We start from the raw sequence: 15,166 nt of genomic DNA, 5'->3' as shown, positions 1-15,166 counted from the left end.
TGTAAATGGTGCATATTGGGAAAAAAAATAGGATTCCTCCCTCTCGTGCGATGTGCCGCATGCTTTCATTTTCTCAAGTCATCTCCTCCTTTGCATGCATTTATAGGTCAACCCTCTATGACATGTACGGTGTGCCTTGCCTTAAGCTTCCTTTCTCTCCCTTGCATTTACAAGCTCTTCTCCCTTCACAAGCCCTTGTCCTCTTCTCCCTTCAAAAGCCCTCACCATCATAAGCAAACCCTCCTCTTCTCCCTTCACAAGCCCTTCTTAAGCTCTTCTCACAAGCCCTCACCTTCATGAGCCCTTCTCATCACAAGCAAACCCTCTTCTCACCTTCATAAGCCCTTCTCCCTTCACAAGCAAACCCCTTTATCCTTTCACAACTAAACCCTCTTCTCCATTCACAAGGAAGAAAGGCATCTCTTCATAAGCATCACAAGCAAGGCAACATGCACACAATCATTCCACCGATGACATGATGAGGATACCTACGGATTCACCGGCATGGCAACACATAGAAGAGGAGTGTTGAAATTCAAGGACGAGCCACGTTACTTATGACTTGGATTGGGTATGAATGGATTCAATCCATTTGGTCTCAAATCTACATCGTGGACCACATGGCAAGTGGTAATAGTGAGCTAAAATCCCCCTCCTTGGAAGTCAATAAAGAAGGATCATGTGATGCTAGCTCTTCTCATGCCCTGCAAGCACAAGGTCAAGAACATGGATGTGTACCTTGAACCTTTGATCGAGGATCTTGAGATACTATGGCATGGCATTCAAGTGCATGATGTGTCCCGACCGCTTACATAACATAGCACGGAGCTGAAGGTAATTTTAATGCAAACAATACATGACTTTACGGGATATGGAGAATGCTTTTGTATGTTTTCTATGCTCAATGACCTTCATATTATTTATATGAGTTGGCTCTAAATAAAAATTATTTGTGCATTGTACATAATTAGGACTTAGAACATCCGGTCACAATGCTTGTTCGATTTGTGGACCGTCGCTTGTTATCCATCTAACCTTTGATTCTCTCTAAGGTGCACACTCTCTTCCTCACTCTATGCGTATACCCTTCATCACTTGTATTTCTAACACCTTACATTCTCAATTCTTCCCCTTATGCAAGGCAAAATTATTGGTGAACAAAGGTATGTGGAGAAATAATTTAAGGAGGATGTATCCGTGCTCATGCTAAGAGTCCAAACTCACATGTTTTCATGCTTAAAGAGGCAGTGGAGTGCAAGATAGTTTGAGGTAATGATGCATCAAGGAGATAGCCATGTGCAGTATAATTTTCCATATTTTGAGCTTATAGCTTTGCTGACATTTGGTAACAAAAAAGACACATAGAAAGCTTAGTGTGGCAATAGCGCGGTATTCCAAATCCCACCATCATAGCACAAGAAGATTCCTTAAGTTGATCATCTTGTAGATTGATCGACCTCGTGAAAAGTATAAGCACTACAGTCTCAATCATTTATTGTTTGTTGACATGAATCAAGGAGTAGACCTTTAAACTATAATGTACTATTACCAATGTCTTTGATAAGCTACTAGCATAGGGAAAAGGGGAGGCTCTAATACCATGTGAAGAATTGGACATGGCACCTCAAGCATGGTTATGGTATGCTTGCTAATCTAAACCCTAACCTTGATTAGGATGAGCTAACCTAAGGTGGATGCAGCCTAATTACACACATGATGATGAAAAGATTATGCTAAATAAGCTTGACTCAAGCATAATTAGGTTACAAGACTGAGACTTGTACTCATAAAGAGGCTTGAGAGCTTGCTTCATTCCATTGCTTGAAAATGACCCCTTGTATATGGGTGGGCACACATTTGTGACTTGGCCGTTCACACATGGGCGCCCATACATGGCCGTTCACACATGGGCGCCCATACATGGCCGGCCGATCCTAACCCTTACCCTGCTGATATTCAAGGTGCGCCTCTCATCGGCGATCACCCAATCCCTTTATCCTTAACATATGGTGCCGAGCCCGGCCCATGACTCAGAATATTTTAATTAATGACGTAAAACATAGTACGTCTCAATGTCCGTCATGGGTTAACATTAAGCATAGGAAAAATGATGGCATCGCCTGATCCATACACTCCTCGCATTTTAGAAATTGTTTGGTTTGCACTGAGTTTTACTTGTGATTTGAGGTTTGATGATGTTTGGTGTTCACTCCTAGGAACTATATGAGAACAGGGTTGTCAGGGGATTTGCCATCTTTTCAAGTGATTGTATGAAGACCATCTCTCGAGCATATCTTTGAAAGTGACTAGCCGATGCCCATGTAGTACTCAATAATAGTATGTAGATTCGGCCCTTTTTTTCGAATGGACTTTGGCCCAAGATCCTCCCATCCTTACTACCAATGTTTCATCGCCCGTAGGTGCTTAATTATCTGCCCGTGCGATGCCGCCAAGGGGGGTTTTAAACCCAACCTCTTGGTCCTAGGCAAACCACCACTTGAGTCATCTCCTCATTGGCAAAGATTCGGCCCTTTGTTAATGTAGAAAGCTCTTTGTTGATGCAGAAAGCTAATCCATGAATAGGGTAACCTTGAGTGGCAAAGTAGGGGAAATTGTTACCTCATCCATGATTGGCTTGATGTTTAGGTTTGGCACATATGTATACTTTGAATCTCATGAGAGTATTGATCTTGAGCCAACATTAGAAGAGGTGATGCTTGTACTTGGGGACACAAGGAAGATCTCCAAAATGTTAAAGTAGTTCGTCTTCTCATCTTGAGTCATGTTATCTAGAGCATCCTAGAAGTTTACATTATCAAGGGGATCCTACAAATGGATTAGTGGCTTTGTATTGGGTGGATCGATTTGTGCATAATCATAATCATCTCATTGAATCCATGGCTTGATTGTTATCTCCTAGCCTATTGCATATCACACGAGCAAGAAAGACAAGCTAGGATAGTAACTGTCATTAAGGAATTTACTTCCTACCAAATGGAATTGAGCTCTAGGGTCCAACAATCTATGAAGTAGCTCCATGTAGCAATGCCCTCTCCCATTGCCACGTCAGAAAACTTCTTCATTGGTATACTAGGGACAACACCCCTCTCAACTCTTGCACACTCCTCGCACAAGCAATAGGAGGCACATGTACTAAAATTAACTCATTCTCTTGCTCTCAACCACTCCTACACAATTTCAAGCACAAGCAGCAAGGAGAGAATCTGAGAAACTCAAATTAGCAAAAGGGGGAAGTGATTATGATATTATTTTGACTTATATTAATGGCATTTATTCACATTTGGAGTCCATAATTTGAGTATAGTCAGTCGACCATCTCATAATTGTTGAGAAATGTGGTGCCATGGAGCATAAGAGATGGTAGGGAGTGAGTATGAGTAAGCCAAACAAGCAAAAGGCTAGGAAGCTGCCATATGAGCAAGTTGGATTTATCCCACATGAGAAGGCAAAGCAAAGCCACTACCTTAAGGGAGGAACCCACTCGGGAGCTCAATGAAGGAGAATCAAGCGAGTACATAAATAAGGAAAAACAGAAGGAAACTTCCTCGGCCCCACAACCAAGTCAGTTAATGCCCTCTCGACCACCCAAACTGACTGAGACTCCCCAAGACAAGCCACGTGGGCCAAAATCCTCAAGAAAAAGATTGGAACTTACCCAAACCCAATTGAGGAGATTGAACAAGTGCAACACTTAAGGGGTCTGGTGGAAGAAACACAAAGAGAACTCGAGCCAAACCCGAGAAAAATCAAAATTCCAGACACAGTGTTTCCTACGCAAGTTCAGCCTCACAGGAACCATAAACCGTTAGCTATACCTAGTATCATTCGAGAAGAAAGTGAGGATAGGACATCAGGAAGTGGGCAAACACCCTTTTTGCTTGAAAGAATGTTTAGTGAGGGAATGCCTGACCCCATCGAAGAGGAAGCGATTCCATCTTCACCAATCCCTAGTCAAGGGGTGATGTCTCGAAAAGTACCGGTGAATGTGTCTAAGCTAATGCATTTCATGTCCTCTGAAATCAGAACCACGATCATATCCAAATTATACGGAGATCCTAAGCTATTCTTAGCTCTTCGGGCATTTCCCAATGGAGAACTAAAGGCGGGGCTACCACAATTTGCAAATATGGATAGACCTGACACGCTTCAAGATGAAGGGGAGCATTGGGATCTACAACCCAACCTAGATGAAGACTCGGTCGTTGAAATACCTGTTAACAAGTTGGGACAGTACTTTGAAGGTGACGAATCTAATGCAACCCTCCCCATTACTACTAAGGGATTAACTCTAAAGGGAATCCTTGATGGTGGTGCTGGAGTGAGCATTGTGACTAAAAACTGTTGGGAATCTATGGGGAGACCTCACCTCGAAGTCACAAACATAGTGGTTAAGATGGCAAACGGAACTATTGCTAAACCTATTGAAATGTTAAGGGACCTTAAGATCAAGGTCCTAGGATACAAGGTAAAACATACCTTCATTGTAATGGATTTCTCCAAGCATTCTATGTCATATCAAATGATCTTAGGACATCCTTTCATGAGGGAAGCACAAATGGTGCATGAATGGTCGAAAAACCATGTCTATCTACAATTCCAGGACTCTGTCATTCGAGTTGATCTTGAGAATGGTCGTGCACCTCCTTTAGGAAGCAAGGTTATCATTGATAATCGATCGGATACCACTATTCACTCCGCCCCATTAAGGTATTGCTATACATGCAAAAAAGAGACTGATGATGGGAAAGATTCTCCTTATATGGATGTTCTATCAGGTATGATTGAGTCGGATAACGTGGGATTGGGTACACCTAGTGGCAACCATAGACACATGGAGAAAGAGAGGCACAAGTTGGGTAACACCTGAGGGGCAAGATATACCACCGTTAGTGCCAATAAACATGATAGGTGTTATGCACTTGACTCCTGATGGCAAGAAAGTGGCAAACTCAACTGACAGTAGCGAAGACTCTGACCAATGTAACTCTGAGTATGAATCTCAAGAACAAACTGACTCTGAGCTTGATGGAGGGATGAATCAAATATTCACCCAAATGTGGAAGCAAGGTGCTCAAGGCCTAGAACAGTGACCTCCTGCAGTTCATCCGAAAGTGAAGATCGACCAAGTGAGTCCGAATTTGATAGAAACAAAAATCAAAAACTTGGTAAGAAGAAAACGAGACATAAGCGCCAACGCTATCGAGCTAATGTACGCACTGCAATAAACAAGGAAAGATCCACTGCAGAATGGCTTAGTTATGTAGGAGCCATTGATGCTCATCAGAAGTTAGCGAATAATTGGGGACAATACCTCCAAAGTGTCATGTGGTGTATTCCGCAATCTCATGACGTCGCCCAATTAGAAATCGAAGAGAAGCCGAAACTAAGTCGTACTGCAAGAAGGCGGCAAAACCAAGAGTTGGCTCAGCAACAAAAGGAAGCGGAATTGAAAGAAAAAAGCCTGGCACAACAAGAACCAGTAGAATTACACCTCGCACCCGAGCATTTCAAATCATTTACCACAGGGGAATGTAAAGTGGTCTACACAAAAGCCCAACGAACACCTACCAATGGGAGTAGCGGTGTCTACGATGGCCCTGCGGTAGTTAAGGAGATAGACTTAGTAGATCCGGGTGAGGAGTCTAAACCAGTTTTTATTGCTCAAGACCTCACCAAGGCAGAAGAAGCTGCACTTACGAAGCTTCTTAATCAATTCAAGGACATATTTGCTTGGACATATCATGATATGAAGGGTGTTCCACCCTCGGTGGTGCAACACACGATTCCAATGATTAGCAGTGCTAAACCAGTCCAGCAACATCCCTACCCAATGAATCCTAAGTACGCAAAGATTGTTTAAGAGGAAATTGAAAAGCTTGTAAAATGTGGATTCCAATGATTAGCAGTGCTAAACTAGTCCAGCAACATCCCTACCCAATGAATCCTAAGTACGCAAAGATTGTATAAGAGGAAATTGAAAAGCTTGTAAAATGTGGATTCATATATCCTATTAAGCACTCAGAATGGGTTTCTCTGATAGTCATCATACCAAAGAAGAATGGGAAACTCAGAGTGTGCGTTGATCTCAAAAAGGTTAATGCACCCACCAAAAGGAATCATTACCCCTTGCCATATTCTGAACATGTGCTTGAAAGAGTGGCAGGCAAAGAGGCATATAGCTTTTTAGATGGGTACTCGGGTTACAATCAGATCACAATTGCAGTCGAGGACCAAGCTAAAACAGCATTTATCACGGAGTTTGGAGTGTTTGCCTTTCGCGTCATGGCTTTTGGCTTGACCAATGCACCTACAACATTCCAACGATTGATAAACACGGCCTTTAAGGAATATCTAAGGGACTTCTGTGAAGCTTTCTTAGATGATCTTTATGTTCATTCCTCTTGGGATGAGCACTTGATGTGTTTACGAAAAATATTTGAAAGGTGTAGATTATATCGCATCTCCTTGAATCCTTTCAAATGCCAATTCTGGGTTAAACACGGAGTTATCTTAGGGCATATAGTGTCCAAAAATAGGATTTCCACGGACGAGAGTAAAATCAAGGTCATTCTGGAACTGCCACCACCCACCAACTACAAGGGAGTCCAACGCTTTATGGGCCACGTTGGTTATTATCGAAGGTTTATTCTCTTCTTCGCCAAGATAGCTCGACCATTGTATAAGCTTCTCATCGAGTTTATTTGGACCGAAGAATGTGACCGTGCCTATGAGCTATTAAAGAAGGCCTTGGCGAGTGCTCCAATCTTGAGAATGCCTAACTGGGATTTACTCTTCCATGTGCATATTGATGCATCAAACTTTGCTATTGGGTGTGTGTTAACTCAACCTGGAGAACACAAGCTAGACTACCCCATTAGCTTTGCCAGTCGTCGTCGCCAGTTGAACGATGCTGAGATGAACTACACCACTACGGAGCGAGAAGAGTTGGCAATGATATATGCAGTAAGGAAATTTCGTTATTACCTCCTTGCCACAAAGTTTGTTTTCTATGTGGATCATCAAGCATTGTTGTATCTGGTAAATAAACCATGCTCCACAAGAAGAATCACACGATGGCTATTGATTCTTCTTGAGTTTGATTTCACTGTTGTTGTGAGACCTGGCAAAAAACATGTTATGGCTGATCATTTATCTCGCATACCTAATGGTGAGGCTCCTACGGGGGTTGATGATGACTTACCTGACACTTCCCTGTTCATGGTGGAGACAATGCCTGAATGGAGTGAGAAGATTGTTAACTTTTTGCTTCGTAAAGATCTAGCTCGAAAGCTGATCAAAGAATGCGAACCCTATTGCCTGGTAGCCGGGACTCTTAGGATGACGTTCTTAGGCGTTGTGCCCGAGAGGATGAGTATCTATACATTTTACAAGAGGCACATATGGGCGTAGCCGGTGGTCACTTCTTAGGAAACTTAACTGCGCGAAAGATCTTACAATCAGGGTATTGGTAGCCCACTATGTTCCAAGATGCATCACTCTTTGTGAAGGGTTGCGATGAATGCCAACGATACAAGAAACCCCAACGGAAAGATCAGATGCCCCTACATCCAATCAAAGTAAATCAACCATTTAAAAAGTGGGGTTTAGACTTTGTAGGTCCAATTAGCCCAGTGACCCGAAACACACAATCTCGCTATATTATTGTGGCCACTGACTATATGACCAAATGGGCTGAAGCGAAGGCGACACGTAAGGCAGATGCAAGGACAACAGCCAAGTTCCTCTTTGAAAATATAATCACACGCTTCGGTTGTCCTTTTGAACTTGTGAGCAACAATGGTACGCATTTTATAAATGAGGTGATTAAGAAGCTCACAACAAATTTCATGATATCCCATCATAAATCTACTCCTTACTATCCGCAAGTGAATGGCCAAGCTGAGAGTACCAACAAGACTTTAATCTCTGTTTTGACAAAGACAGTTGAAGCTCATCGCACGGATTGGGATCTAAAGCTTACGACAGTTTTATGGGCCTATCGTACTACGTACAAAGTGGTTATTAATTGCACACCATTCAAAATAGTATATGGCCAAGAAGCAGTCATGTCGTGGAAATTTGTCATTCCTAGTCTTCGTGTTGCTACTCGAGGGTTGGGATGGTAATCCCTTAGTAGAGCATCTATATATCCTTGAGCGGCTAAACGAAGAAAGACAATTGGCTGTATACAATGCCCTTGTGGAGAAGGATAGAAGAAAAAAATGGTTTGATCACCACCTCAAGGACAAGGACATCAAGGTTGGGGATAAAGTCCTGATGTATGGAGTGCGTAACAAAAAGAAGAAGCTCAAATATGCTGGTAAGGGACCGTATAGAGTATGTGAAATTACCCCGCAAGGTACCATTAGAGTGGAGACTCTCGACGGAGTTGAAACCATTGGATTCCTTAATAGGAGTAAATTCAAAAGATACTATGACCCCCTGAGCCAAGAGGAGTTACATGCAATCCATCAAAAGAAGGCAGCTAAAGAACAAGCTGAGCTTAAAAAGATACAAGCGAGAGTCGAAGCCAAAGAATGTCAACAGCATGCTAGGCACCAACGAGAAGCCAACTTGGGAATTACGCAAGTATTTTTCGAGGAGTCAGAGGAGGATTCACTGGAATCTGACCCACCTCTAAGATACCCAATTGAGTTACAGAGTCCTTACGGCGGGGAGGTGCTGTATAATGCATTATTGGATACAGGAGCTCAATACAATTTGCTATCATATGACGTGTGGTGTCAACTTGGAAAACCACCTTTATCCAAGAGTGCTATCCAAGTTCAAGGAATTAACAAGAAGAAAACCCCTGTCTCAAGAATTCTGCACACTCCGGTTGCCTATGACAAGGGGTCCGTAATTCAAAGTTTTTTGGTTATGCCTGCGGGTACCATATGGAAGGGACTGTAAACTTAGGGTGCAAATAGATGATGGCCACCAAGTGCAATATCGATTGGGCAACTAGACGAGTCACAACGCAAGAACCAACACTAGGTCTGACCGCTCAAAATCCCGCACCTAAGTCATCCACTCAAATGCTAGATAATGAAAAATCACAAAGTCCAGTGGCAAAACCATCTTTGATTGTTTGCCACCCCTCTAACGCTTCAACGCCAAGAGTGGAAACATGCAGGGTGGTCTCTAAAGCTCCGCTTACTATGCCAAAAAACACATACAAATGGGTCCCAAAAGCTTCGTTAATAGCTACTTCCCCTGCTCAATCTCGTTCAGCCACCAAGAAGCCTCGTAAAAGGAAAGCAGCTACCCACCCGAGAAAGGGCAATGTAACATCGCGATGGATCCCTAAAAAATTATTAGTAGCCCAAGAGTACTACGAGGGGAATGACCAGATTTGGGTCCCTAAACATAAGCTGAATCCCTCTACATCACCTGTAAAACCTTGCAAACCAATTGTTGCCACCCCAATGACAATCAAGACCGTGATAAGGGAAAGGTAACAGAGTGCTCCGCACCACTTCTTCCAGAGTTAGTTTGGATTCCCAAACGATATCGATCATTACCACCTAGCTCAGGAAGGGGGGAGCCACGTGAAGCTTCTAGCTCCTCATGCGAGACACACACTCATATAGAAGTTTCTACATGCTCTACACCTACTCTTGTCAACACCCAACAAAAAACCGATGAGTCTACGTCTCCCCTTGTAATAGTATCGTCGGAAACCATTTCCTCCATTCGTCAATAGGAGCGTACACTACCATCTCTGCAATTGGATGTGGCCACAAGAGTCATAAAAAGCTATCTGCCCACATCACAACCTATGACCCGCTGGACAAATTGGTTCCAAGAGGCTGCAACGTCATTGCAAATAATATGATCTACCCAAGAAAAAGGAGAGGATGTACTCACGCCGCTCGACATTCTAATGCTTCCTCCTTAACCTTCTCCCCTGACCATGTAATTGCCAAATTCAAGGGGATGTATATATATAGCTTCATACATTAAAAAAAAAACAAAGAAAAGAAAAACAAAAAATAGTAAAAAGAGCAAGAGCACAAAAAGAGGATAAATATCCGTATACAATCAAGAACTAGATTGACCTGTCACAAACCTACTGATGCTATATCTGTGTTTGTAGATATGGCAGATGCACGATCATCATACACTTCATCCACTCCCACCTTTGGTGAGAGGTATCATCTGTACCTTTCTCAGATATTTCACATGTGCTATCCTGTAATTGAAACTGAATGGGATCATATAGATGTACTAGCCAGAGAGGAAAATGTTGAGGAATTAGAATGGCTAATTCGCCTATTGACCATGATTGGCCACTACTACGTAGAGGAAATATCCCCGATAGCCCAATGCTTTCCTTTTCCACAAGATGACTATCCTCGCATGGTTACATTCTTGATGAGTTTATGTGGATGGGAAAATGAAAAGGAAATATCTGACAATGATGAATGGACGGATGAAACTCATGGCACTACTGAGGTTGACTTTATTTATTTGGATGATGCGGATAGAGGCTTAGCCTTAGGGCTAGAGCCAGGACACTACAATATCCTCTTACCGTATCCTCAGTAGTAGTGTGGTGGCTGGTAGGTAGGTTAGTGTTTTTAAGTTTTTTCTAGTTTGGATTCCTTAAACGAGTCTTTAATTTTTCACACTGATGTGCCTCTCGAGGTATAGTGCTTGTTAGTTGATTGTACAGGTTGAAAAGTTTGAGGTGGGTTTGCTTTCAAGTCCTGAGATAGCCGCAACGCTCATACATAAATATCTCATCAAATTGCGGGCATTTCTCTCATCGCATCAAGGAGATCTCCAAAATACAGATGTAATTCTTCCATACCCACTCTCTTTCGTTTTTTCTGTTCAATTAATTGCATGAACTATAATGCATGACCACATGGAAATTGTCAATGTAATACTTAGTTTGTGAAGTTGCTTGACGTGCTAGTGTAAATCATTAATGAGCTTAACCTTATTGGATATATTCCTGAGAATGCATGACATCTTTAGTTAACCTTGGAATACGATTGTCTTAGGTCTAGGGTCAAACCATCTTAATGTTTGACACCTGGCCATGTGTGTGTTGACCTCTAGGACATAGCTTTTACCCCTTTGTCGAAAGGATGCAAGACAAATTATAGTTCAGGAGCGAAGATCAAAAGAAATTATTAAAAAAAAAAGAGTCTACAATAAATGGCAATACAAGTCTATGATGTGCTTTAATGTTAGCCTATCACCTTATTGATACTTGGTATGCGAGGAGTATTCTACTCCACACCGATGCCTTGGTTGATAGGGGGTAGCCTTGCCTAAAGTAAGCTAATAGATTTCTGGATAATGCCTTGTGTTAAACATGGTACCAGGATCGACGTTAGTTTTGCCTTAGGGAGGTCGCCATTGTGTATAAAAATTGTCACGTGCGTAAAGAAATAAAGGCAAAAGGCTCCTGTAACTCTAATGTTTCTTATGTCCCTAGGCTCGTGGTATTAACTTGTTCTTAGAGTTGACACAATGTAGTCATCTGTTTATTTATTAAGCTTGGTTATTTTCCTTGACTTAAGCTAGTTATAAACCTTGATTAACCTTTGACACCTTGCTAACTCTTGATTTACTTTCAATAATTTTAAACTTCTGTTAATTTGCTACACTAGCTCATTCATGTGACCCTTAAACTAAGTTCTCATAGCAACATCCATTGTGGTCTAACATGCTTGAATTTATACACTTTATATCTTTTGAATTCCAGCATACTTTAATTCTACTTCCTTGTTTTGCAGACGGTCCTCCACAACAACCCTATCGAGCTTACCATACCATAACTTCTAAGGACGAAATCTACATCAGGATGTTAACCCATGACGGACATTGAGACGTACTATGTTTTACGTCATTAATTTAAATATTCTGAGTCATGGGCCGGGCTTGTCGGCACCATATGTTAAGGATAAAGGGATTGGGTGATCGCCGATGAGAGGCGCACCTTGAATATCAGCAGGATAAGGGTTAGGATCGGTCGGCCATGTATGGGCGCCCATGTGTGAACGGCCAAGTCACCTATAAGAGTCAAATGTAACCCTAAAACCCTCATTCTCATGTGTTGTGAATACAAGAGTGCTCTTGCCTTATCTCCTTGGTTTCCTTCTCCTGCGTGTGTGTGTGAGAGAGAGAGAGAGAGTGAGAGAGCGATCGAGCACTGTGTAGCGGCACGGCGGTGGAGAGACGGTAGAGCGGCGACGACGGCGGCTCCTTCTTCACTGCGACGCGGAAATCCTTCAAGGCGACGGTTGAGCGGTGAGTGACGCACCTTTTGCATTCTGTTTGAGCTTGCTTTCCTGGTTGTATACTTGCAGCCATTCGTGGCTCGTATATGGTGTTCGGCAAGTCTCCAGCTACGACCTGTGCGGCAAAAACGCACACTTAAACACGTGGAAATAGCTCGAGAGAAGAAGAAAACGAACACTTGCACCATGTTGTGCTCATCTCTCTTGGAGCTGGTGCGTGGGAGTTTTGGAGCAAGTGGAGCACCCAAGGGCGGTAAAAGCATTATCTGGTGGTCCATCTTCCAAGGGGTCGAGCTCTAAGGCCGTCCCATGTTTTTTTTGGGGCAAGGTGTTAAGGGCCATGTTATTTCGTGCCTTCCTGTTGTGAACACTCGACAACGCCTTATCTCTATTAGTTGTGAGTGGTAGTCCAGGAGACATGGTGCCATCTGGGCGTACTGCAGCGCTGCGGGGGCGCCCATGGAAGCTCTGTCCCACGCAACCACTGTGGTGTTATCCTCCCCTTCGCCCGCTCCAGCCTGGGCGGGAACTGTCGCCATTACGGCTGTAGTCGGTCTGCAGCTGGCATCACCTTACCTCATACGAACTGCACGCTCTTGGCTGGTAAAATCTTCCTTTGAATGATTGATGATAATTTTGGCTTTGCATCAGTTACAATCGTCCTGACTCCTAGCCTTGTAATCGCTGTATTTCAGAAACCACAGAAATGCAAGTTTTGCCTTGGTGTTGGTAACAACGTAATGTACCCATTTCGATATTTAAGCCCCTCTGACTGCCTGCCTGCCTGCTAGGTGCTTCGACTCAAACTAAAAGTAGTGATGGGCCGTCTTAAATCTTGTGCAGCTTTGTGCGGCTTGCAAAGGGCGAGGGAAGCAAGGTGCTCTCAACATTCAGGCTTTGTCTATGCATTCCAATCAACGATAAATTTCTGCTTGCTTGCGTTTGTATGTGTGTGTGTGTATGGGAGAGAGAGAGAGAGAGAGAGAGACCACAGTGACCCCTCTAAAAGTGGTATGCAGGAGGTTTGTTCACGGGAGATCCATTGCAAAAGTGTGCTCTTTGTGGTGGCCGGGGAAGAGAGTTGTGCACAAAGTGTAAAGCTACTGGTCTTGCGAACAGCTGGTTGTACAAGCCTGTGAAAAATGGAGGTTGGGGACCAAGGGGAGACTAGACAGTCACTAGAGTGGAAAACAAGGGCAGTTACTTGTGCTTTTAATGAGGCCTACACACAGGTTCTGCATTGTGAGGACACGAAGTCCTCACTTTCTGCTTTTTTCCTAAATTTTGACACTCCTTCTTTACTAGGGTGGATATCATAAGCTGTTGTTTCCTTCAAGGATTCAGTTTAACATCACGAAAGCTCGTTGTGTTTGTTTTAGGCATTGGTTTCTGTATCCTATAAGGTGTAAATGGAAGGGCGGAATCACCAAGGTAAGGTATGGATGATGTGCTGCAATGGCACTTTTGTGATTGCATTTTTTTTGGCGCTAAGGGCATTATGTCACGGCCAAATCTAGTTGACGAAATCTTAATTGTAGTTTGGTGCTAAGGGCATTATCTCACTGCTAAGCTATGGCATTTAATGCATCAAAATGCATGCTCTCACACTGCTAAAGAGAAAGCTTGGGCATGTTCTCTCCCACTTTTGCAACAGTGTTACTTTTGGGGCAATTACCAATCCCATGACTAAGTTATCTGATAACAAAAGATTCTCAGTTAACTTGGGTGTTTGAGAAGGCTGTAAGATGCAGTAGATTGTGAGGGACTTTTGGATGACCCCCACCAAGGTTGCTTTTTGATGGGCGTCATGCCCGTTTTTGGGCATTTTGGCCGTAAATTTAAGCCACTTATTTCTACTAAACCTGTTCGTTTGAAGGGTCACCCAGCCTGTCAAAAATCATCCTTGAACCCCACTTCGAGTTCCATGTCCACCCCATTCAAAAGGCACGAAATACTGAAAAGGTTTGGTTAAAATTGAGTCATTGGATGGAAAACAGCACATGTGCAGCACCTGATGACCAAGATTTTCCACCTTGGCCAGCTGCCCATCAAGCCAGTAAGAGCTGGTTTAGAAAGTATTGGTGAACACCTCAGGAGGAGGGCACGGATGGGGTCCTGGGTTCAAACCCCACCAAATGCAAGTGGACCTTCTCTTTGAACGGAAACGTGGAGCTGGATGAAGTTGTCCAGCTCCAGCCTCCTGGACAAAACCTGGAGTGTGAGGTGTGAGGTCATGTCGACAAGGAGGTTATGAATAGTATGTGCTTGTGTGTATGTGTGTGTGTGTGAGAGAGAGAGAGAGAGAGGGGGGGGGGGTTTACATGTTCAGCCCGGATTAAACAGGGCCTTGAGGATGTACAACATGAGTAATGCAAGTGGAGGAGATGATGTTGGAGAAGCCATCAGCTGCAGCTTCATCTTCGTGTGTGATGGATGGCGCGTCTTCGGAGTGTCATCTAAGACATAATCATACACCATTACAACATACCCATGCATCTACACATGCACTGGACACTTGTCTGTTAGGCAACAACCTTGTAACCAACTGTAACTAACACCCACCCTGTATTAGGAAAGGCGCCCTTTGTACATAAGAATTATACATCACAACATTAATACTATCTTGTTAATGCAATTACTCGTGTTAGAAGAGTCTTGGTTTCTTTGCCTTGTTCCTTTCTGTGCATACAGCCAATGGCTGCATTCTAACCAGTGCCCAGCCCCATCTCTATTTCCAACATGGTTCAGAGCTTTCTTTCCTGTGGGTGCCTTTGGGTGCTCACCTATGTCTGCTACCTCACCTGATGGAGCACCTCTATGATTTTCTCATGAAGCTGTGAATCTGCCTCAAGATTCTCACAACCTTGATGGTGAGTATTCCCACCCCC

General features: G+C 43.2%; 1 protein-coding gene across 3 annotated transcripts; it reads left to right on the top strand.

Moving 5' to 3' along the window:
* The first annotated feature begins 12,607 nt into the window (after positions 1-12,607).
* LOC147631544 (uncharacterized) lies at positions 12,608-13,750 on the top strand. Of its 3 annotated transcripts, XM_086808056.1 has the most exons (4): positions 12,624-12,881; positions 12,974-13,015; positions 13,122-13,155; positions 13,298-13,750. In XM_086808056.1, exons 1-4 carry the CDS (start codon positions 12,738-12,740, stop codon positions 13,447-13,449), a joined length of 372 nt encoding a protein of 123 aa, XP_086664182.1. In that variant the 5' UTR covers positions 12,624-12,737; the 3' UTR covers positions 13,450-13,750. The 3 variants fall into 3 exon arrangements, with proteins under 3 accessions (XP_086664184.1, XP_086664183.1, XP_086664182.1); XM_086808058.1 differs by lacking the exon at positions 12,974-13,015 and having other exon boundaries at positions 12,608-12,881; positions 13,070-13,155; positions 13,298-13,412; XM_086808057.1 differs by lacking the exon at positions 12,974-13,015 and having other exon boundaries at positions 12,620-12,881.
* Positions 13,751-15,166: the final 1,416 nt, after the last annotated feature.

Source organism: Cibotium barometz, chromosome 14, assembly GCF_041138505.1.
Source record: "Cibotium barometz isolate CiBa-2024 chromosome 14, ASM4113850v1, whole genome shotgun sequence".
In the NCBI taxonomy this organism is placed as follows: domain Eukaryota; kingdom Viridiplantae; phylum Streptophyta; class Polypodiopsida; order Cyatheales; family Cibotiaceae; genus Cibotium; species Cibotium barometz.
Note: the sequence above shows the minus strand (reverse complement) of the source record. Positions and strands in the feature narration are given on the sequence as shown.

What these genes read in the sequence shown, in the direction of transcription:
- LOC147631544 (XM_086808056.1), top strand. Translation starts at nt 12,738, where the DNA reads ATGGAAGCTCTGTCCCACGCAACCACTGTGGTGTTATCCTCCCCTTCG. An exon ending in GAACTGCACGCTCTTGGCTG is followed by an intron (nt 12,882 to 12,973) that starts GTAAAATCTTCC and finishes GCTGTATTTCAG; the next exon opens with AAACCACAGAAATGCAAGTT. An exon ending in GCCTTGGTGTTGGTAACAAC is followed by an intron (nt 13,016 to 13,121) that starts GTAATGTACCCA and finishes AATCTTGTGCAG; the next exon opens with CTTTGTGCGGCTTGCAAAGG.